Source organism: Gambusia affinis, linkage group LG09 (assembly GCF_019740435.1).
Source record: "Gambusia affinis linkage group LG09, SWU_Gaff_1.0, whole genome shotgun sequence".
NCBI classification, from domain to species: Eukaryota; Metazoa; Chordata; class Actinopteri; order Cyprinodontiformes; family Poeciliidae; genus Gambusia; species Gambusia affinis.
This window is the reverse complement of record NC_057876.1, coordinates 17,048,744-17,071,260: the sequence shown is the minus strand read 5'-3', so window position 1 is coordinate 17,071,260 and position 22,517 is coordinate 17,048,744. Positions and strand designations below refer to the sequence as shown.

At 42.5% G+C, this 22,517-nt stretch overlaps 2 protein-coding genes and 1 long non-coding RNA gene across 6 annotated transcripts; 2 read left to right on the top strand and 1 right to left on the bottom strand.

Annotated features, from left to right (window-relative positions):
* The first annotated feature begins 84 nt into the window (after positions 1 to 84).
* Positions 85 to 6,481, top strand: ints5 (integrator complex subunit 5). Its single transcript, XM_044126973.1, has 4 exons — positions 85 to 359; positions 2,137 to 2,389; positions 2,757 to 4,727; positions 5,415 to 6,481. Exons 1-4 carry the CDS (start codon positions 283 to 285, stop codon positions 6,120 to 6,122), a joined length of 3,009 nt encoding a protein of 1,002 aa, XP_043982908.1. The 5' UTR covers positions 85 to 282; the 3' UTR covers positions 6,123 to 6,481.
* A 1,496-nt stretch (positions 6,482 to 7,977) lies between these two features.
* On the top strand, positions 7,978 to 22,517 carry ganabb (glucosidase II alpha subunit b). 4 transcript variants are annotated; one of them, XM_044126968.1, is made up of 25 exons: positions 7,978 to 8,049; positions 8,799 to 8,900; positions 9,004 to 9,112; positions 10,766 to 10,893; positions 11,016 to 11,195; positions 11,390 to 11,455; positions 13,537 to 13,594; positions 13,681 to 13,762; positions 13,853 to 13,949; positions 14,030 to 14,210; positions 14,345 to 14,498; positions 14,699 to 14,934; positions 15,616 to 15,742; positions 15,853 to 15,932; positions 16,206 to 16,346; positions 16,530 to 16,626; positions 16,751 to 16,852; positions 17,691 to 17,934; positions 18,213 to 18,277; positions 19,442 to 19,518; positions 19,599 to 19,673; positions 19,800 to 19,913; positions 20,006 to 20,115; positions 20,278 to 20,378; positions 21,207 to 22,517. In XM_044126968.1, exons 1-25 carry the CDS (start codon positions 8,030 to 8,032, stop codon positions 21,311 to 21,313), a joined length of 2,853 nt encoding a protein of 950 aa, XP_043982903.1. In that variant the 5' UTR covers positions 7,978 to 8,029; the 3' UTR covers positions 21,314 to 22,517. The 4 variants fall into 4 exon arrangements, with proteins under 4 accessions (XP_043982903.1, XP_043982905.1, XP_043982904.1 ...); XM_044126969.1 differs by lacking the exon at positions 7,978 to 8,049 and adding an exon at positions 8,089 to 8,263; XM_044126970.1 differs by lacking the exon at positions 11,390 to 11,455.
* On the bottom strand, positions 14,829 to 17,678 carry LOC122836959. Its single transcript, XR_006371671.1, has 3 exons — positions 17,159 to 17,678; positions 16,595 to 16,680; positions 14,829 to 14,916 (listed from the first exon to the last, which is right to left on the bottom strand). It is a non-coding gene; the product is annotated as an uncharacterized LOC122836959 (long non-coding RNA).

The following is a 22,517-nucleotide window of genomic DNA, read 5'->3' as shown; positions in this document are numbered from 1 at the left end:
TGGCATAATTTAAAAAATATGTCTGTAACAAAAAAGGAAAAGAAACGAAACTTAAAACCCACAGTCGCCGCTAGGTGTCGCCAGTGAGAACACTTAGTGGATAACCTGCTTCCGGTTTTTAACGGCAAAAGAAGTTCAAACTTCCGGCTGTGGACCGCCCTGTGGTTGTATTTGTCCTGAATTTCATCCAACAAACATCCAGAAAGCTCCCGATAAACCCCCCGGCTCGAGGCCCTGAGACCGAGGGACGGGTTAGATGTGCCGGTGCTGAAGGAGTCCGCCATGTCTGTGGTTTTTGACGGGAGCCCGCTGAAAGCGATGCAGAGCTCCCACAGCCACACAGCTCCGGCCGCTCTCAGGTAGGAGGAGCCCTCTGCAGACTGGACAGAGACATGTTCTCTGTCACATCGGAACCTTATTAAAGTATTAACATCTGTGGAACCTTTTAATGTAAATTTTTACATAACCTTAAGCTTACGTGCGTTTTATTAATGTTTTTTTTTATCAAATATAAAGTAGGGCTGCAACTAACAATTATTTTAGTCATTGATTCTTCTATCAATGACTCAGACGATTGGTTAAAAACATTGACACTACAGATTTTCATTTCAAACTTTTTTGTACAATAAAAGAAATACAGTAAAAGATACAAATAAACTAGTAGCCTGTTGACTTTTTTGAATACCAAAATGGATAGCAAAAGGTGCTTAATAAGAACTTTTTTTGTAGAATCTGAAGCTTAAATCATTCCACTTGCATTTTACGTAGAACATATTTACAAATATTTCTTTTATCATAAATGCACAATGTTTATATTTTTGGTATAGTTTTGGATTAATTATTGATTTGAGTCTTTCAGCAGTTGGCCTTTTTGAGTCACTATACGCCAGTTAAAAATTTATTGATTACTATATTAGTTGATCATTTTGACAATCACGACTAGTCCGATTATTAGCTTCAGCCTTCATTCAATGTACTACTTAATTGTGAAGTAGGAGAGAAATTTGGCTTACATTTACTCTTAATTCGACTTAGTTTATTTATACAGCACCAATTCACAACACACTTGTCTCAAGGCAACTTACAAAAAAGTCAATTGAATCCAACTGATCCTAGTTATAAAGTAACACAGTTAAGTTCAGTTTGTTATTCAGATTGGTAAAAAAAACAAAAAACAAAAAGGTTTTCTGTTTATGGAAACCCAGCAGCATAGACCTACAGAACCTCCTGAATGAGCATCTAGCTACAGTAGACAATCGCTTGCATTGTGTTGTTGACTTTACAGCAATCCCTCATACGAGCAGGCATGTAGCGACAGCGGAGAGGAAAACTCTTCTCTATCAGGAAGAAACCTCCAGCAGAACCAGGTTCAGTGTAAACAGCCATCTGCCTCGACTGACTGTGGGTTTGAGAAGCAGAAAAAACACTGAAGCGCTAGTCTAGGAGTACTTTCTACATTAAAAGTAAAAATTTCCACCTCAGTCCTTTGTATATCCACTTTCTGCTGTTTTTACAGCTGCGAGTCTTTTCAGTGAACGTCTCTACCTGCTTTACATATCTAGACACCGAAGATTTTTGACAGAATCTTGTATGAAATGCATCTTAAGTTCAGTCAAATGGAAAGGGCGGCACCAATTTTCTAATTTGTCAGAGTTTCCTATTTACATGTAGGTCTGGACTTTCTTTCTAACACATAATCTAATCCCCTGGCAGCTCTGGTTACATGTTTAAGGTCTTAGTTCAGCTGGAAGGTCAACCTACACTCCAGTCTTGGGTGTTTTGCAGTGTCTAAAAGGTTTTCTTTCAGGATTGTCCGCTATTTAGCTCCATCCATCTTCACATCAACTCTGACTGATTTCCTTGTTAGGCTTAAGCCAAACATCCCACTAATATGTATCACTGTATCAACTGTGTTTTCAGGTTGTTGTGCAGTTTTAGGTTTATGTTTTTGGCATTTTGCATACCCTTTGGCATGTGGATGGAGCTTTCCCAGGTCAAATCAAGTACCAATGAACTATTGTATGTAGTACAAATTTATAACTGTAAGTTGGTATAGGTAACTTTTACGGATTTTTTTTTCTTTAGCAACAACTTGTCATTTCTTGTCCTACTTTAATCTCGTCCGTTCCCTCGCAGTGCCCAGGAACTCTCCCAGGAGATCAAGTCCTTCATCAGCGGCGTCGACGCCGTTCAGGGCCGGAAGCTCAGCATCAGGGAGCACGCCCGCTGCGCTGTGCGGTTGCTGCGCTCGGTCCCGGCCTGCAGGGGCGCTGTGCTGGAGCATCTGAGGGGCGTGTATGACGAGCATGTGTCGACGTTTCTTCATAACCTGGAGACGGAGGGAAACGCCAGCTCTGGATCCACCTCCAACCTGGAGGACATCATACAGGTGAGACTTCATCCAGGTTTCCTACGCAGCCTTGAAATATTAAAAAAGTGGTTATTTCCATAATTGTTTAGCGAGCTGCAACTAACAGTTATTCTAGTAATCAATTATTCTGATGATTAGGTGGATAACACGTATAACATGGGAAAGTGTCTTGTTGGAAGTGGTTAGTTTCAGCCCTTGAATGAAGGGCATCCCAGTTGCTCCAGATATTAAGAGAAACAGTAACATGATCCTGAAAAAGAAGCCCAACTTGGTGAATGTTTCTCAAATGTCTAGAATATTCTGAAATCTTGGAATATAAAGAATTATATTCCATGTATCAAATATATGCGTGGATTATTCCTTTATCCCTTCCTGTCTGCTGTAGGAGGTCCATGGCGTCCTGTCGGAGTTCATCCGTCTGAACCCGCGGGCCTGGGCCCCGCTGGTCTCCACCTGGGCCGTGGACCTTCTGGGCCAGCTGAGCAGCAAGCACGCCGGCCGCAGGGTGGCCCCCCACTCCTCCAGCCTCAACGAGCTGCTGCAACTGTGGATGTCCTGCGCCGCCACGCGCTCCCTCATGGAGGCCTACTCCCAGTGCCTGGCGGCCATGTTGGCCTGGTGCCCAGACGCCTGCGTGGACGCGCTGCTGGACACGTCGGTCAAACACTCGCCACATTTCGACTGGGTGGTGGCCCACATCGGCTCCGCCTTCCCAGGAACCATCATCAGCAGAGTGCTGGCCTGCGGGCTGAAAGACTTCTGCTCCCATGGGGCCAAAGATCAGGGGCCCCTGGTGGAGAAAGGCAGCAGAGTACCGAAGATCGGCTCGGTGGTGGGGATCCTGGGCCATCTCGCCGCTCATCACTCCGACAGCATCAGGAAGGAGCTTCTCAGGATGTTTCAGGAGAGTTTGGTCCCCTCTACTCCCCTCTCTCCCTCGTCCTCCTCCACTTCCTGGGAGGCGTCTCCCCAGCTGCGACGTGCCGCCGTGCCGTTCCTGCTGCAGCTCGCCGCCATGTCTCCCAACCTGTTCGGAGCCGTGTCTTCGGAGCTGGTGGAGCTACTGCGGCCTGCGGTGCTGCTGCAGCTGCAGGCTCTGTTGCAGGGCCTCCCCAGGGAGGAGCTGGACAACATGCTGGGGCTGGCCGTCCACCTCATCAGCCAGAGTCCCACGGGAGGCGCCCGAGTCCTCCGCTTCCTGGCGGACTCGGCGACGCCAGCGTCCGTCATCATCTCCGGTCCGACACCGTCACCTCATGAAGGAGTCCGAGAAGGCTGCGACCGCCTGCTGCAGATGCTGCTGCTGCATCTCCACAAACTGGTCTTCAACCGCTCCGAGGGGTCAGAGGTCAGCCCTTTCTGTTCAACCTCCTCTCAGCCACAGAGGGTCATCCCGTTTCTGGAGGAGCTGCGCTCACATGTCGCTCCGCTCTGTGCGGAGACTCTGCGCCTGGAGAGGAAGCGCCACCTCTGGCTGCATCAGCTGCTGTGTCTTCTGTCGGTTTATGGTGGTCCCAGCGTCGCCACGGAGACGCTCTGCCAGCTCCTCACCCAGGCCCGCAACCCAGAGGAGCTGGCTCTGGCCTGGCAGCTCCATGCCACGCTGTCGTCCTGCATGGCCGGGCTCGTTCCGGCTGCCGTGACTCACTGCGTGGCTCAGATTCACACGCACACGCTGGGCCGGCGGCAGCTGCGCCAGCTGCTGCTCAACTTGGCTGCGGTGCTTCAGAGCCAGGACGAGGAGAAGAAGGGAGCAGCAGCAGGAGCTCAGTCTTCCATGGCCGCCCAGATCGGCTCCGCAGTCTCCGTGCACCTCCATGATTTCGGGCCTCTCTTGCTCCACGGAGACCCGGCCGTGTCTCACGCCGCCGTGCGCCTGCTGTCCTGCAGCCCGCTGCCACGCACAGCCTCCCCCGCGCACCTGCTGCTGCTTTCCAGAGCCGCCGTCACGCATTTCTTCCTGGCACTACGGAGACGTGGGGAAGCAGGAAAGGCTGGCCAAGACGCGGGGCAGTCGGGCGAGGCTGTGAGCTGCTCAGTTCTGCTCCTGACCCGGTTCGCGGCGTACTCCGCCCTCACCCTGAAGGCCATCCTTCAGCAGCTAGTGGAGGGGGCGCTGCACAAGGGCAACGCTGAGCTGTTCGGCGGCCAGATCGCCGACATGTCTGGAGCTCCTGTGGCCACTCCGTCCGTGTCCCCTGACCTGGGCGCGTCTCTGCTGGACATTAACTGTCGGTTTGGCACCACAGTGAACTTTTCCGGCAGCGTGTGGTCGGTGTTCCACGCGGGTGTTATAGGGAAGGGACTGAAGGCTCGCACTGCTGCAAATCTGCCCGATCCATCAGGAGTCATCCAGGTGGGTTACTGATAGAGTTGAGATCAGAGGTTTACTCATTATGGACACCAATACATATTAATGATGATCCTTTAACAATTAATTTTAATGGTTAAATCAGCAAAAAGACACAACAAATTCAAGGCGCAGCTCCTACTCAGAGCTGCAATTTCCAAGCTTCTGACTCACAGAGCAGTCCTCCCTGCAACTTTCTGACTCAGCTCCTTCAGACTAGCCAGCAGCAATTAGCAAACACCTGGTGGAACTGCACACCTGCTGAGCTCTAATTTAATTGTAAAAATGTTAAGGAGTTAATAGAGGAGCCATGCTTTGATAACTTCCTGAAGGTGGAATTTCAGAAAGAATAGGAGTTTTTAAAGAGAGGGAGGCCTGATTTTAAGGCATTCAATTTCAAAGTCTAATTCATTTTAAGTGACATATAATATATGTAACATTTTTATAACAACTGTTTGTTCAGTCTTATAGCAAATTGTGCTATAAAATGGCACAATGTGCCTAGAAAATACACAATACTGCCCCATTAAATAAATTGAAATAAAAGTTAATAAGTAATATAAATACTAACTGTATGCAAATTGCTGACCATCACTTTGTCAATATAGTCGTCGAGTCCTTCACATCCACAGGATCTAAATCAATAAGACCAAAGCCAGTTGTGTAAGATGCGTTTCTATATTTTCTCTGCAGAACATCCAGACTCTCCTGGCCGTCATCGTCCAGTGCTGCAGTTCATCCAGCCTCAACGGCTCACAGTCGCCGTCCGATCCCGAAGAGCCGCCACCCATCAACGCCGAGGCAGCCAAGGTCGTTGCCGTCACGCTGGTGGAAAACGTCTGTCCAGACGTGGCCAACGGGGAGCTGTCCTGGCCCCCCGAGGAGCACGCCCGCACCACCGTGGAGCGAGACATCTACATCCGGCGGTGCTTCGAGGCCCACCCGGTCCTCTTCCACCTGCTTCAGGTTGTGGCGGCCGGACGGCCGGCGCTCTGCTACTGCTCCGCCGTGCTCAGAGGCCTTCTAGCTACGCTGCTGTCCCACTGGGAGGGTTCCCGCGAGGCTTCGTCAACAGACTCTCCTTGGCACCTGCAGGCCTCCTGCCTGCTGGTGTCCTGCATGGGCGAAGGCCAACTCCTGCCACCTGTGCTGGCCAACGTCCACGAGGCTTTTGCTCACCTGACCCCGTTTGAGGTGAGGCTGCTGCTCTTAGCCGTCTGGGAATATGTCAGGGGCAACGGGCCGCTGCCCCAGAAGTTTGTTTTCAGCTCAGACAAAGGCATGTTCTGCAGGGATTTCTCACGGGACGGGGACGTGTCCCGGTATGTGGCACCGATCCACAGCGTCCTGCACAAAAACATCGACAGACTGGGACACCTGTGCTGGCGGTTTCAGCTCTGAGAGGGAAACAAACTGCTGATGCAAGTCAGCAGTTACTGTCACATGGGGAGAGATTACTGTTGTTACTTAAAGAATGGACTTAAAATTCATAAATGTAAAACTTTGTGTATAAGTTTGTTTTAGATTATATTTTCTTTACTTTTCCATTCAACTTCTTTTATAAAGCCCTGGGAACTCTTTAGCTGTAAAGAAAAATAGTTTTCAAACTTAATTTGTAATTTTGGTTCAGAAAAACCACTAATTCTAGTTGTTCTGTAAACATACTTTCCATATTTTGTTATAGAAACAAACTTGTTTACACCACATTGCAAAATAAATCTCCATTTAGTCGTAAACAGCTGCTGAATTTGTACTTTTTTTCTGCATCTTCAGGGCAGTCTGGAGATCATTACAGGTAATAAGTTTGGCTTCTAAATTAAAATCAGTCATATTTCATTTCTATTTCTCCAGGTAATTCAGGCAAATCTCTCTGCTGTCTTATGTAAAGCCACATTACAGTGGCTAATGGAGGACTGAAACATGTGCAATGTTTGCACCAGCTACATATAAAACTTCATGATTTGTACAAACATTGCTTGTGGTGCCTTAGGAGAACTCAACCAAGTCTTCAAGAGTCACTTGGAGAGCAACATCTGTCTGTAAAGATCTTGTGCATCCTTCTACCATTAGGAATGAGGTTTACTTATCCCCAAAGTGGATGATTACACCAGTACTTGAGGCCTTTTATGCATTGAGCTGTTGGGTTTTTAAATTATTTCAGATGAGTTGCGCTGCCTGGAGTCCTGATACAATTTTATAAAAGTTTTGTTTGTTTTTGAAGGGGTTCTATTGAGCATTATAGACTCTGCTGGGCAGAAAAAGTATTTTATTTCTATTCAATTCAATTCAGTGGATTCTAAATACGAGATAACAGAAGCAATGTCTTTACCAACAACATAAAACCAATTGTCATCAAAAAACCAGTACACAAATATAAAACAGTACAATCAATTACATAACAAAGATCTGTGCTAAGAACTGAACTTGGGGTTCACCTTTATTTAGTTTTCAAACTGATTTTGATTGAATTTTTCAAATGGCCTTAAGGTTTTCGAGATAAGGCTACATTCATCCATTTTAATGTCAAAGGACATGTAGTAATACAACTTTAATGAGATTCAGTTGCATGTTGCATACTTTCTGTAATCAAGCTGCTGAAGGAGACTGGTTCTGTCCTTGGGACTATTGTGGAGATAATTGTGCAAAGGACTTTCCATAAAATAAATAAAATGAACAAGCAGTCTCATCTTCTCCATAAGACAGCGTTCCAACAACAGAGTGTTTTCAGTCAGAAACTTGTTCATATTAGCTGTAATACAGACTAGTACGGGAGATCCTTCTTGGCCACAACCATCTGCAACACTGCTGAAGAACCTTGGATAATGACCTACAACAATGAATTAATTTTGGAAAAAATATAAACAGAATAAAGTATAAAAAAAAGTTCAGGTTGATTTAAATATCGGTTTTACAGGTAATGTTACACTTTTTAATTTATATTAAGGATCTAAGAACTCCAGGTTGCTCTTGCAGTCAACAGGCAGAGTTTATATTAAGCACTACAATAGCCTGAAATAAATCCACCGTGACAAATCCGGGATGAATGTGTGCGCTTCACTGAGTGGATCTTGGAGGTGACGTGTCCGACCATAAGAGGGTAAATATTCCCAAGAAGTTCCCATGTCTGCTCCATTAAACATTGTTCGCATATCTAAACGACTGACTTTTATGTTAATCCTCCTTCTCTAGGTTTAGTGTTGGATTAAAAATTTAGCACTCATTTGTAGGCCAGTTGCTGAGAATCTTCCTTTTTAAACGATCTTTGTTGCAGAGTGAAAGGGGGCGGAGCAAACGGAACCCGAATCGAGATGGCCACCTTCACTGAGAGGTAAAGACGGAGCTGTTCCCCTCTTTTATCGTTTATTTTTCACCGACTTCATTCGGTTTTTCTTAGCTTGCTGGCAGGGGTTATAAGTTTTGTGTTGAATTTAGTAATTGCAGAAGTCCTTAAAGGTTTGGACGCCGTGAAGGAGCCCGATACTAGTGGAAAAGTCTCCATCTCCGTTTCAATTGAATTAGCGGCTCGGCAGGATGTTAGCAAGGTTAGCATGAGAGTGTTCTGATTTACAGAGCAGCTTATTCATACTCGTACTGTTGCCACTCATGTATTCCTTAACCAAAGAGTCGTATAGTGTTGCGGTTATTTTGTTTAACCTCTATGTACCGTGTTATTTTTTAAATTAATATGGGCGCAGATTAATTTTTGCAGTCGTTAGCCGCTGTGTTAGCTACTACGTTCTTGGCAATAGTCGAAACACGTTAATTTGCATCGGTAAGATTTGACAGGAATAAAGAGACGCGTTCGATGTAGTTTTGCCCTTTTAAAATTCAAAAAGCAGTGTTTAGTACTGTTTTATTTAAATATAAAATGTGTGGTTCCAGGATTTAAATGGTAAAGATTTAACTAAATTGATTTTAGGGCATATTTTATAACCACGACGAGCTCAAAGTTCAGGTGTATGGTTTAGCAGTTCCTCCTCAGGCTGGTAGAGCGTCCCCTCGGGTAATTATTTGGCTATTGCTCAATCAAACCAGAGGTCATGAACTGGAGATGTGCTGTTGGGTTTTCCTCCGTAGGATGGGGCCTGTCTTGTTGCTCTGGCTGGCCGTGTGCCTCAGTGGGTCCTGGGCTGTGGACAAGGGAAACTTCAAGACCTGCGACCAAAGTGCTTTCTGCAAGTAAGTGGAACATGAAAAAGTGATGCATTTAATGAAAGGCATATTTTCAAATGAAAAGCACATGGCTGATTTTTGACTGATCCCCGTTTTTACCTTGTGCCAGGCGGCAGCGAGCGATGAAGCCTGGTGAGTCCCCTTATCGGGCCCTGCTGGAAACCATGGAGCTGACCAACACCAGACTCACCCTGCAGCTCATCAATGACAATAACAAGGTAGATTGAAGTCGGATGATCACTTGGGTACATTACATTAAGGGTTTGAAAGATAAAAACGGATCTAAAACTTTTCTATTTTAAGAATCAGATAAAATAACTTATATTTTACAGTATTTAAATTTTGTGTTTTTAGTTAAACATGGTGATGTTTGCCTGCCTGAAACAAAGGGTTAATATTTACCCGACAGTAAAGGCTAAACATTATCGAAACAGTAACTTTCACACAAAGATGGATTTAACATCAGCTGTAATTTCCAAGACTCCCACTTCTTTCCATTCAAACCATTAAGTAATGGTTTCCAGTTATTGACTTGCACATCTTTTTGTTTTAGATTCATAAAATGCACAAGTATGCGCAACATAATAAAGGTGGGCATATATTTGAGCATATATGAGCTCTGTAAAATATAACTAATACATACCTATTTTTAAAGTGATGAAAGTCGACTTTGACTAGTCGCTTTGGCATCGTAGAAATGCAGGAGAGGCTCCATAGTAACTGACAGGCTTTGTTACAGACAGCATATATACAGCAAATTTCATCTGCTTGGAAAAATTATTTATTTGATTAATTCTGCTTTAAAACTTGACTAGTCATTGCAGAGCACTAGTTAATCTAATCTGATGCCTCACCATATTGAATCACAATTTTCATGGGTGTTGAGCTATTATAGTTGTGGTAATGAAAAGTACTTTTCTAAGTATTCTAGTAAATCTGTAACAGGGTGTAAATACAAGACCCAACATGTTGCAATAGTCAGGAAAAGATAAGACAACAAAACTTTATTACTACTATCCTGTATGTGGCGTGATTGGACGCTTAAAAATAACAGGAAGATTAGATGAAACGATTTGAATAAACGATTTGAATGGGCAAAACTCTGAATATTATAAACACAATTAATTGAAGCAGCTGTGAATTATGCCTAAATGCTTAACTAAAAGTGAGACAAGAATGAATGAAATTAAGGCATCATAGTGATACAAAATCAGTCACAGATTTGTTTGATTATTGTTCTTAAATTTTGACCTGATTGCAGAATCTTGGAGCATGTTTAGTTTTTCTGCACAACCTTTACACTTTTTCTTTTGCCTTAATCTTTGTTTGATCAATATTTTGTGGCTGTGTGGAATCTGGTGGATGTTTTTTGCATACAAATTAGAATCCTTTTATAATTTGATTATGACTAAATCATTTTATTACTTAAGACCGTAGACGTCACTGCGGCTGTGCTTCTCTTTTTACACCACCAGAGGCTTGTTAAAATATACTAGCAGTCTGTTGTTCACAATACGAAAGGAAGGCTGTATTTCTGCAGAGACTAAATAAAAGTTTGTTCCAAGAAATTAAACATCACACATGTGGAAATATGATTTTAGTAGATTAAAAGCACATCATTGTGTAGGTCAAATCTGCCTCAAGGCAACATTCCTCCACAGAAACATCAAGAATGACCTTTCAGCTGTATGAAGTGTGACTTGCTATCATCAGAGCTGCAGTTTGTCCTCCATGCAGACAGACTGCATGAAATGCTTTCTATGGCAAAAGTTGAAGCTGCAGATTGGAGGGAGTTCCTTGTGTTTCTGGCTCAGTCCAATCAGCGATGTTGCTGCGGTGTTGAAGAGAAATCTGCTGATCTCTGCTTTCAGGTGCGTCTTCTGCTCGAGCTCTACCGTCTCCAGGGAAACATAACGAGGGTGAAGATTAACGAGCTGAAGCCTCTGAAGCCTCGCTATGAAGTCCCAGACGTGCTCATCAGGGAGCCGTCGACCGAGCCGTGAGTATCTCGTGATATTTCCCTCCTGCCTTGGCGGATTCGTTTTTAGTCTGAGAGTTGAAAGTTTATTGCCACTAATTCAGAATACTCGTCCCCTAATTGAAGTTTTCCCTCTGTCCCAGTCTGTCTCTCCTGTCCCAGGACGAGAACGGGGTGGTGCTGTCTCTGGGAGCGGAGTCCCAGCGGGTCATCGTCAGCGCCAGGCCCTTCAGGCTCGACATCGTGGAGGGACGCGACGTCCTGATGTCCCTGAACTCGCGAGGCCTGCTGGGTTTTGAGCACCTGAGGATGCGCAAGGACACGTGAGAGTCCACACACACACACACACACACCCACCCACACACACACACAAAGCCCCGTCTCTCTCTTTTTTTTATAATATATAATCCACATCGTCACTCGGTGGATAAATTCAGTTTCTGTTCCCATGATATGGTTTGTTTTTTCAGTGCTGTCTCTGACTCGTTGTTCTGTCCTTTTCTCCCTATCATCCTAGTTTCTCCTATAAAGTAACTAGCACAGTGGCTAGCGTGTGGGATAATATCAAGAGGGTATTCTCTAGGTAAAGAGCCTTAATGTGTATTCTGTTCCTTGTACCTTTGCTGCCCGTAGTTACATAAGACATAGAGTCTCCCATCACACCAAGTTTATTTACCCTGAAATTAATGTGACTGTAGGTTAGGGTGTGGGTGACTGTGTGCATGGAGGTGTTTGGATGTAGTTTTAAAACTGAGTCATCCTGACATTCAGATCCTTCAAAAATCAATCTGATCATTAGAAAAAGCTGCAGGGTTAAATTTTAGCTCTGGGTTTGATTTAAACTTTCACTTTTGATTTTTTTTAAAACCATTAACTCATCCATCGTCACATCAAATCTTTTAACTGCTTGATTTACAACACGTGGCAAGTAAAGGGTTGAAGATGTACATTTGAGTATTAATAACTCTTAAACTTTCTCACATTACAACCACAAACTATTTTATTGGGAATTTATCTGACGAACACCACAGAGTGGCCTATAGTAAATCATAAAGTAGAAGTAAAGTAATTTATGTGTTTGAATAAGTTTTTAGATCTGAAAAGTGTGGCATGTATTAGTATGCAGCACCGTTACTTTATAGAACCAGCTTTTGTTGTGATTGCAGTCGAGTCTTTTAGTTTGTGTCCACTAGCTTCATACATCTAGAGACTGATTTTCTCTTCATAAAACTGATCAAGCTCAGTCAGATTGGATGGAGGGCGACAATGTAAACAACAGTTTTCAAGTATTGCCACAGATTTCCAGACGATTTAAGTCTGGGCTTTGACTGGGACACTCTGATACTTTGCCATATTTAGCTTTGTTAACCTCCACTGCAGCCTGAAGACTTCTCAAGTCTCTAATTGTGTGTTTCCACTGAATGGTTCATTACAGTATTTTGTCATTGTATTGATGTTTGAGCAGAAACTTTTCACATGTGGATGTTTTTTAGCTGCAGACGAATACTTTGCTACAAACGATCGAACGTTTACTCCAGGAATGCTGATTTTAGGCAGTAAAATGCTTCTTTTCTTAATTAAAAGAATTGTATTATTTGTATATTTGCATATATTCATGTACATCTAATGTATTGAAAAGGTTCTGTAGATTGTACCCATTTTTAAAATTTGATTAATCATCAGAATAACCAATAGAATGATCGATTAATAAAACAATTCCTAGTTGTAGCTCTAGTATTTTTTTTATCAACCTCCTTCTGAAGAAAAGCATCCCTGTGGTGCATTCAGGGAGCCGTGCGGTTTTAGTTTTCACACCAACTTTTTGAGTATAAGCCATAAACCTTTATGTATGTGCTCTCTCCTATGTCGTGAATTGGAAAAGTTTGCCTTTAACACTTGTTTTATTCTTGACTCTTCTCCAGAAAGACCAGTTTTGTGGAATAGTTGTCAAATTCTTTTACCTTTGAAACCTCTGTTCTGTAGCTAGTGCTAATGACGACTCTGTGTTGCTCTGTCTCCAAGTTAAAGTGTTATAAATACTCATCAAGTTCCCGTACTGAATGTCTGTCTGAGCCCACATGCCGTCTGTCCCCTCAGGCTTCGCTGATCAGCTCCCGTCAGCAACATCTCTCTTTGTGGTTCTACTTCTGATTGCAGTTTTGCATTAATTCAAGATCATTTTAAATCGCTTCCTCTGGACATTAACAGGTCGGGTCGGCTGCCCACTGCATGTTTGCTGCTAACGTCACACACTTGTGCAGCTCAAGGATCTTTCTTTCTTTTTTTTCTTTTTTTTTTTTTTTTGAGCTGCTTCTAAGTGTTAAACGTTTGGTGTTTTTGAATCTTCTCGGTTCTATTTGGGGGGTTTTAAGGTGGTGTATGCTGCAACGTGTTGATCTCTGGTCTTTCCATACCAAACCTGAAGTAGCCACAAGGCAGGGAGTTGTTCAGTCCATATTTGTAATTAAAGCTAGATCACTCTGTTTTGTAGTTTTATTTAGTCGTCTCTGCAGTGAGGGGACAATCATTAATCCTGCACCCTGTTCCATGTTGTTTTCTTTACCTTTAACTGTAGTTTAATTATCTCAGTTTATTATAATTATCTCATGAGACGGTGGCCAAAGTGACGCTCTTTCTTTTCTGTCCATCCTTCGCTCCAAGCAGTCAGGCTGACCCGGAGGCTGAGAACAAAGAGGGGACGGATCCGGCGAACCCGGCCGAGGTATTTGGAGATTCATTGTTTGGCTCTTCTGGTTTTATGTCATGGTTTCTGTTCCTCCATGAATATTTTTGTCTTTTGACTACCAGACTGCAAAAGAAGAGGAAGAGAAAGTAGAAGACGGGATGTGGGAAGAGACGTTTAAATCGCACACAGACAGCAAACCGAGCGGTACAGCATGCAGTTTTTAGCTTTAGCTGAAGGTATTTGTATGAGAAAGGATGAAAGTTGAAATGTTTTACCCGTCGTCTCTCTCCTCAGGTCCTTCTGCCGTTAGTTTAGACTTTTCATTGCCGGGCGTGGAGCACGTCTACGGCATCCCAGAACACGCAGACACTCTCAAGCTTAAAACGACAGAGTGAGTCTCAGCTGCAGGTTTCATCTATCTAAGCCTCAAACGCAGAAATAACATATGAATCCCTCTGGTTTTGTTTTCAGTAGTGGGGATCCGTATCGGCTGTATAACCTGGATGTTTTCCAGTATGAACTGTATAACCCGATGGCCCTGTATGGGGCAGTCCCAGTGATGTTGGCACACAACGCTCAGCGTACTATGGGCATCTTCTGGCTCAACGCTGCAGAAACCTGGGTGGATATAAGTTCAAACACAGCAGGAAAGGTAAAGTCTGTTCTCCCTGTCCAGAGTTTAACCAGCAGCGTTCACTTCCTGGTTTCCCCTTAAAGCCTTGAGGATTTTGAAATGTGTCTGGGGAATTTCTTTGTTTTCAAATCCCATTTTGTTTCTCTCTCCAGACGGTGTTTGGCAAAATGCTGGATTTCGTTCAGGGCTCCAGTGAGACGCCACAGACGGATGTTCGTTGGATCTCAGAAAGTGGAATCATAGATGTCTTCCTCATGCTGGGACCGACTCCCAGAGACGTCTTCTCTCAGTACGCTTCTCTAACAGGTGAGAAAGAACATGAAATTAGAGATAAGCTTTAATTTCCTTGGTTTCATGTTACCCTTTGGCTCCTTCTGAGTAGATTTTACATGGCGACTCTTAGAATTGTTGATTTGCAAATGAGGAAATTAACTAGTTGAAAACATCTGCAACTAAATGGCAGAAATCATCTTGTCTCTGACCTCTTTGGTCCTTCTGCTGCTCAGGCACTCAGGCATTCCCCCCTCTGGCCTCACTGGGATATCACCAGTGCCGCTGGAACTACAACGACCAGGAAGACGTGCGCTCGGTGGACGCCGGCTTCGACGAGCACGACATTCCCTACGACTTCATTTGGCTCGATATCGAGCACACAGACGGGAAGCGCTACTTCACCTGGGATCCTCACAAGTTTGCATCACCAAAGGAGATGCTGCAGGGTCTCCTGGACAAGAAACGCAAGGTACAGCTGACCAAATCTGTATGTTTGTTTATTAAGACCCTCTCGAGTTCTTATTCAATCTGGAGTTTGGTTTTTATCCTTTTCCAAATATGAATATTTATCCATATGGATAATTCTCTGTTTTAACAAAACAGAGATTCATAAAAAAGAAGGGCTATAATTGATTAATGTAGTAATTTAAATTTATTTAGCATTGTAATAGATTTATTGCCTAGTTCCATTGTGAAGCCAAATCATTCAGAAATGAACAAAAGGTTTTCCAGACTTGAAATCGTCTGTTACATCAAATCTGTGGTTCAAGCTATTTAAACCTCTATTTTAAGCTTCTACAAATAAACTGGAGCTATTAAAGATGAAACTGTACTTAAAAAAATCTGTGGGTTGATCTAGGTGTTTTGTATATTCTGTTTTATTCAATTTTGTCCAGATTCTATTAAAAAGGAGCAGAATATCTCTTTACCATGTTGCTCCATTTCCCTGATTTGTGGATTTAAGATAAAAGTTTTGCACTTAAATATCCAGAATATTCTAAAAATTGTTGAAAACATGGAAATCCGAGTCTGGAAAAGTGGAGAGCTCTGAAATGAAAACATGATTAAATCTTTTATGCAGCTTTATAGTTGCCTCAAGTAGATTTTAAACTCTGTTGGCTTGAATCTCAGCACATTTGATTCCTTCCAGATGGTTGCGATCGTCGACCCTCACATTAAAGTAGACACAAACTACAAGATCCACAACGAGATCCGCTCTCGGGGTTTCTATGTGAAGAATAAAGATGGCGGCGACTACGAAGGCTGGTGCTGGCCTGGTAAGACTCCTACAACTTTGGCATGGTTTTATTTTTTATCTAGAGATTAAAGCTAGATTTTTTTTGTTCATCTTCTCATCTGTTTTCCTTCACTGCTGATGAATAAACAGGGAATGCAGGTTATCCAGACTTCACCCGTCCTGACATGAGGGCCTGGTGGGCCAGCCAGTTTGCTTACGATCAGTATGAGGTGAGTAGCTCATGTGGAGGTTTGTATTGTTGTAAATAATATGAACCCTTCAGCTGTGCAGAGTAAAGCTAGAAAACGAGGCTCAATTAGAAGCTGTGCCTTATTAAATGTTGGCACCTAATTCAACTTTGGAAACATTCACAACATTTCCTCTTTGCTTACATTGGAGTCTCAGACATGATTACCACCTTTGAATTCATTGCAATTTTTTCCACAGTTTTTAGGTTGTTTTGTGTCGTAGTTTAGATTAAACGGAGTGTGTCCGCTCTGCAGGGCTCCATGGAGAACTTGTATACGTGGAATGACATGAATGAGCCGTCCGTGTTCAACGGGCCGGAGGTCACCATGCACAAAGACGCAATGCACGAATCCTGGGAGCACCGCGACGTTCACAACTTATACGGCCTTTATGTGGTCAGTGAGTTTAAGCAGAGTCACACTGTGATTTTTAGGCCACTCTTCTGTCTATTTGGATTCTAACTAAATATGGAAAGAGTGATCTATTGCAGCTAGATTTCGTATGTCTGCTTTTTGCTAGAAATTAGCTGGTAGGAAATGTAAAATAGTGATGAAATTCTCTGTTTTTCTGGCCTGCAGCACAGGGCCACAGCAGAGGGTTTGGTCGAGAGGTCCGGAGGAGTCGAGAGGCCGTTTGTCCTCACCAGAGCTTTCTTTGCTGGTTCCCAGCGCTACGGTGAGGCCATCAGCACCTTTACCTCCAGATTACCCGCTAACGTCGACTCAACATCTGTTAAAAGATAAAAGATATAACATTAGGGAAGCCTTTTTATATGCAGAATGCGTTGTTTTGCATGCAGGCGCTGTGTGGACTGGAGACAATGCTGCAGAGTGGGACCACCTGAAGATCTCTATCCCCATGTGTCTGAGTCTGGGCCTGGTGGGAATCTCTTTCTGTGGTGGTGAGTTCATAAACAAACACGCAGCTTAGGTTGATGGTTCTATTTGGCTTATTAAGAAAATTTCTGCTATTACATTTTTTAAAAAATTTATTATTGAATTTTTTGGAACTTATTTAAATTACTTGTATTGTTAATTTTATATCCCTTATGATTTTATTTATATTTTCTAATATATATTTGAATGAGTAGCTTGTCAACAAATAAGCAATTTCCCTTTGGGGACCAACAAAGTATATTCATGTTATTTTTATAGTTTATGTAATTTACAAAAAATAAAGCATAAAGTTGTTGAAGTTTTATATTTACCTCATTAATAATTACAGAAACCTGCCTTGGTTGAAGAAAATAATGATTCTTATCAGCACTGTGGAAATAATCCAACTCAACACCCTGCAGTGTTTGGTAATGTCGCTATGGAAACAGGTCTGTTCTGTTGCCATAGTGATGGCAGAAGTTCCCCCAGTAATGAGGCGGCAGTTATTTTTCAGTTATGTTGGCTGGAATTATGCTGCCTGCTGTTCAGACTCTATTAAAATGAATGAATTTGTGTTTTAACACGAAAAGAGATCTGGTTTGACAAAAAGCTCCTTGAAGATCAGTTTCTAATCAAACCCTTTGGATTGAAAAGTCAGTTTCCTAGACTAAATGTAAAGTTATGCAATGATCATACAAAACATGTTCTGTGTTTAAAAGTCTCTCAGATTTCAGGTTTCTATTTAGTTTTAATTTTAGCTGTAGGTACTTTATTCATATACAGTTCATATTGTTTTTAGGTATTTTTCTATTCAAGTGAATTTCCCCACTGTGGGATTAGTCAAGGACTGTTTTTATTCTACAGCTGATGTCGGCGGGTTCTTTAAGTCTCCGAGCACCGAGCTGCTGGTGCGTTGGTACCAGACGGGAGCTTACCAGCCCTTCTTCCGGGCCCACGCCCACCTGGACACGCCGCGCCGCGAGCCCTGGCTGTTTGGTCCAGAAAACACGGCTCTGATCCGCGAAGCCATTCGCCAGCGCTACACGTTCTTGCCTTACTGGTACCAGCTGTTCTACCTCGCATATCACACTGGAGAACCCGTCATGAGGTGAGGACAGGGAAAGGTTTTTCCTTCTCGTGTGTGTTGCAGATCCTCAGAGGAATGAGGTGTTCATTTGTAACATGATGCAATTATTGTTCAACAGGAAGATTTTTAGTTTGAAACTTTAATCTAAACAATTGAGGAGATGTATATCAAAGCTATTGGCTGCAATATTATTCCAAATTTGGTATTTTTCTTAAAACAAGAAAGATGCTTGTTCCACTGCATAGAAAAGCTTTGTGTTTCAGGTAAATAATAATCTGATTTCCTCGTGTCTGTTGCAGGCCACTTTGGGTGGAGTATCCCCAGGATCCTGCTACTTTTGCTTTGGATGATGAGTTTCTGCTCGGTGAGGCACGAAACACAAATCTCTTTCTGTAATGAGTATGAAGAGTTTCATCAGATTATTTCATGAATCTAATTACAAACTAATTCTACCCTACAACCGTTTTCTCTCTCTAGTTTATCTTGATTCAGGGATTTTTGAAGTAGAGTAGAAACACTCCCTCTCCTACATTGCTGCTATTATTGCCTTGCTGTTGCTAGACAGCAAAGCAATAATGATCATTACTGATCCTGTGAGGTTTTCCTGCTTTAGATTGGTTATACGAGGTAAACTTGATGTAAAATTGCCAAAATTCAATGAATGAATAAATAAATAAATTTTATTTAATTACAGACAAAACTATAAATATATCATTCCCAAAGTCTAAGTGTGGAAGTTGTTCAAAAGTTAAGTTTTTTTTTTTCTTAACCTTTAGTCAAGTCTTTGCCAAAAATATTCCAGTGGAAAATTATATAAGTGACTGTATAAGGTCAGCAAAATGTTCAGTATAGTTACCAGTAATGTTCCAAACTTTGACTCGTACATTAGCGGATTAAATGAATTATGTTTTACATTAATCACAAACCTGCTGAATAATTCAGTAATGCATACAATTAATGTTGCACAAATAGCATCAAGTCATCAAAACTGCAGTCATTACTCTTGTAGCATAAACGGAAAATAAGTCCAGGAATAATTCACACTACACAACAAAAAAAATCAAGTTTTTGATCTTCTAAATGGTCGGTCTCGATCAAGGCTGGTCAGACTGAAAAATGTTTCATTCTGATCGCCATCTTGGTTTTCTAATGATAATAAAAGAACATTTGAAAGTTTCCACACGGAAGAAAACAAACTATGGAAGATGGATACTAATTACATTTACTTCTTTAAGGTAGAAGTTTAGCTTACAAGTTGAACTTCCTTATGACAGGAGAACAGATGTTTGCAGATGCTTCACTTTGTGATTGTCTAACTTATTTTCAGCTTAGAAGATGAAAGGAAAATTAATAACTTGTTTCTGCTGCCATCTTGTGGCCAAATATGTTCCACAGTGCAGGTTTAAATTTCGTCTTTACCAATAAAATGACTCGCTGTGTAGCTTATAGTTCTTTCACTCATGAAATCAGTATTTTTGGATAATAAAGCCTTCATAACTTTTCTCCTGTTTGTTGGTTTCTGCTGCAGGCCGAGACCTGTTGGTGCATCCTGTAACTGAAGAGGGAGCCAGAGGCGTCACTGCTTACCTGCCGGGGAAACACGAGGTGACAGACTCGCTCTGCAGCACGTTGTGATGGTTTTTAAGTTCAGGAGGTGATGCTTCACCCTGCGTGTCTGTCCTCAGGTCTGGTTTGACATCCACACCTTCCAGAAGCACAACGGCGGCCAAAACCTTTACATTCCTGTCACCATGAGCTCCGTAAGCTGTCACAAAAATTTTATATACAGTTAAAATGGATTTTAATGGCGTCTCATTTTCCGTAACCTCTGCTGTATTCTGTCACAAGTTCACTGATTTAGCCGGATTTTTGTGCTTTCTTTCTAGATCCCGGTGTTCCAGCGCGGCGGCTCCATCATTCCCAGGAAGCTCCGAGTCCGCAGGTCCTCCACCTGCATGGAGAACGACCCGTACACTCTGTATGTGGCCCTTGATAATCAGGTGAAGAAACTTTGCGCCGTCGTAAGAGCAGCTACGAGATTCTGCTGAGTCTGCTGGATCGTCCTAATCAAAGCTCTGCTGTTGTTCAACAGAGAACAGCAGAAGGAGAGCTGTACATAGATGACGGCCACACCTTTAACTATGAGAAGAAAGAGTTGATCCACAGGAAGTTTTCCTTCGCCAACGGCGTCCTCTCCTCTATGTGCGTTGCATCATCTCAGCGTTTCTCTCTTCCCTGTTCTTCCAGCTCAGATCTTGATACTAAAGAATGAAACTCAGGATGATAAAAGTGCAGATTTATCTACTTCTCTAATGGTTACTCCTCATGTTTGAAGATGAATTTGTTTCTCTGTCTTCTCCACAGTGACCTTGAACCAAACGCCCAGTTTACAACCAAATCTTGGGTGGAACGCATCATCATACTGGGAGCCAGTAAACCCAGCATGGTTACTCTTAAAACTGCTGGTGAGTGATTTATGCTCTTTGTCACATGATACAGGACACTAAAATAAACATTTTAGTTCGCCCCCTAAAAATCTAATAAACGTTAATTTTGTGCAGAGGACCACCCACTGGAACTGTAAGACATTTTAAATATCCCAAATAACAATAAAACAACCAAAGGTGACAGATAAAAACCATACACAATCAAGAGCAAAATTAAAGGGATTATGAAGCATCTGTAAACAAAAATGCCCTTTAAAAAAATATGGATCATCACAGTGGAAATTATCGAGCTTGTTTTAGTTCAGGGGTGGGCACTCCTGGTCCTGGAGGGCCGGAGTCCTGCAACTCTTAGACGTCTCCCTGGTCCAACACGCCTGAATCCAACAGCTGAATCACCTCCCAAAGTGCAGTCAGGTTCTCCAGAGTCCTGCTAATGACATCATTATTTTATTTGTGTTGAAGTAAAAGTTGCAGGAGACCGGCCCTCGAGGACCAGGAGTGTCCACCCCTGTTTTAGTTTATCATGCAGTTATTTCAATATTTGCTTATGACCAGCTTGTCTTTATCAAAACTTTAAAATAAGATCATTTGAAGCATCAATTCTTGTCCTTTCTGTCCTAACAAAAACAAGTTCAGACTAATAAATCTTCAGTTCCTAAGGTTTCTTGTTGTAATTTCCAATTGATCAGGAAACAAACTCTTTATGTGTAACCATGTTGCCCCAATAGCTTCATATCATGATCTTTGAGCCGGAGTTGACCTAAATCAGTTCATCAACATCGTTCTATGGCACGTCAGATCCCCCCAAAACTTTTCAGAGGATGTGAATACTTTTCCTTTTTGCAGATGGCGAGAACCAGCTGGAGTTTGATTTCGACGCCTCCATGTCTGTGTTAACAATCCGCAAGCCCGGCATGAACGCGGGGGCAGACTGGACCGTGACCCTGCAGTGACCCCCAGAGACAGAAGACGAAAACAGAAAACGAGCAAACTAGACTGAAACAGGAGGAGATTAGAGAATAGACAGACTCCATTAATACTCCAGACTAACTAGAGCAGGACATCAGAGTAACTGCACACAGATCACACTTTCCATCCACATTAACAGTTCGTTGACACTGAACTCTGCCTTTTCCTCTTTGTGTTCTGTCAGACTGTAAGACCTGATGGCATCGATTAAAAAATTACTACTAGATAGGAGAATGTGTTTGTTTTTCAGGAAAGAAACAGAGTGGGTCGGTAAATTAAATTGGGACTTTTTTTTGCTTCCTCTTGGTTTAGCTCACTGTCTGCCTCATAAGAAACGCATCACTGTAAAGGGTTTGGTGTTTATAATGGAGGTCAACATTCTCATCATACACTCCCACTTACTGCTGATTCTTTCCTGAATATGAAGAAATCTATCGTTCCTCTTAAAGGCAAAGTTGAATCAGGTAAGAGCTCAGCCTTCTTTCCTCGTGCGAATTTAAAAGTTGAGGGACAGTTTAACAACCGTCTCCTTTATGACTCAAATCCTTTATCATGTTTTTTTTTGTAACTGTTTTCAACACCGCAAAGACGTGTTTGTTTAGCAGTCCTCGGCAAATCATTTTCTTCCAGTCTGTCATGGAGTTTCTCAGTCCTAAATAGAAATTTCTTCTTGTTGCTTCTATTTTGAAGTAATTTTCTTAATCGCAGTTTGGGTTTTAAACTGGGGAGTGAACCACTGACTGTGGATGATTCTGACAATGTGTTTTCTCTTTTGAGCCATTTTTCTTCCCTTTGTATCTTGTTTTTAATGCACTTACAGAAGGGTGAGCCCTTAAGAAATTAGATTTTTATGTGTTTCCTAGGTATTAGTTGAAATCTTCATTTGGATTTTTATCATTAGATCACCTAAACAGTTGTCCATTTAAAGCTATCTGAACTCTGGGTTGAAACATCAACCCAGAATATGCCTCAATCTGCCATCGAGCTCAATTGTCTGACCTGCAGGAGGGAAGGTTCTGCAAGCTTCTGTTTTCTAGAGCATAAATGTTACCTCTGCATCGTTTTTTGCTAATGGCTTGAATTGGTGAAAATGGAAGTTAATGATCGCACTTCAGCTGTCAAAGTTGTCTGATGTACTCAAACAGATGAGACCAAGTGAAAATAAACTTGACCAAATGTGAAAAATAA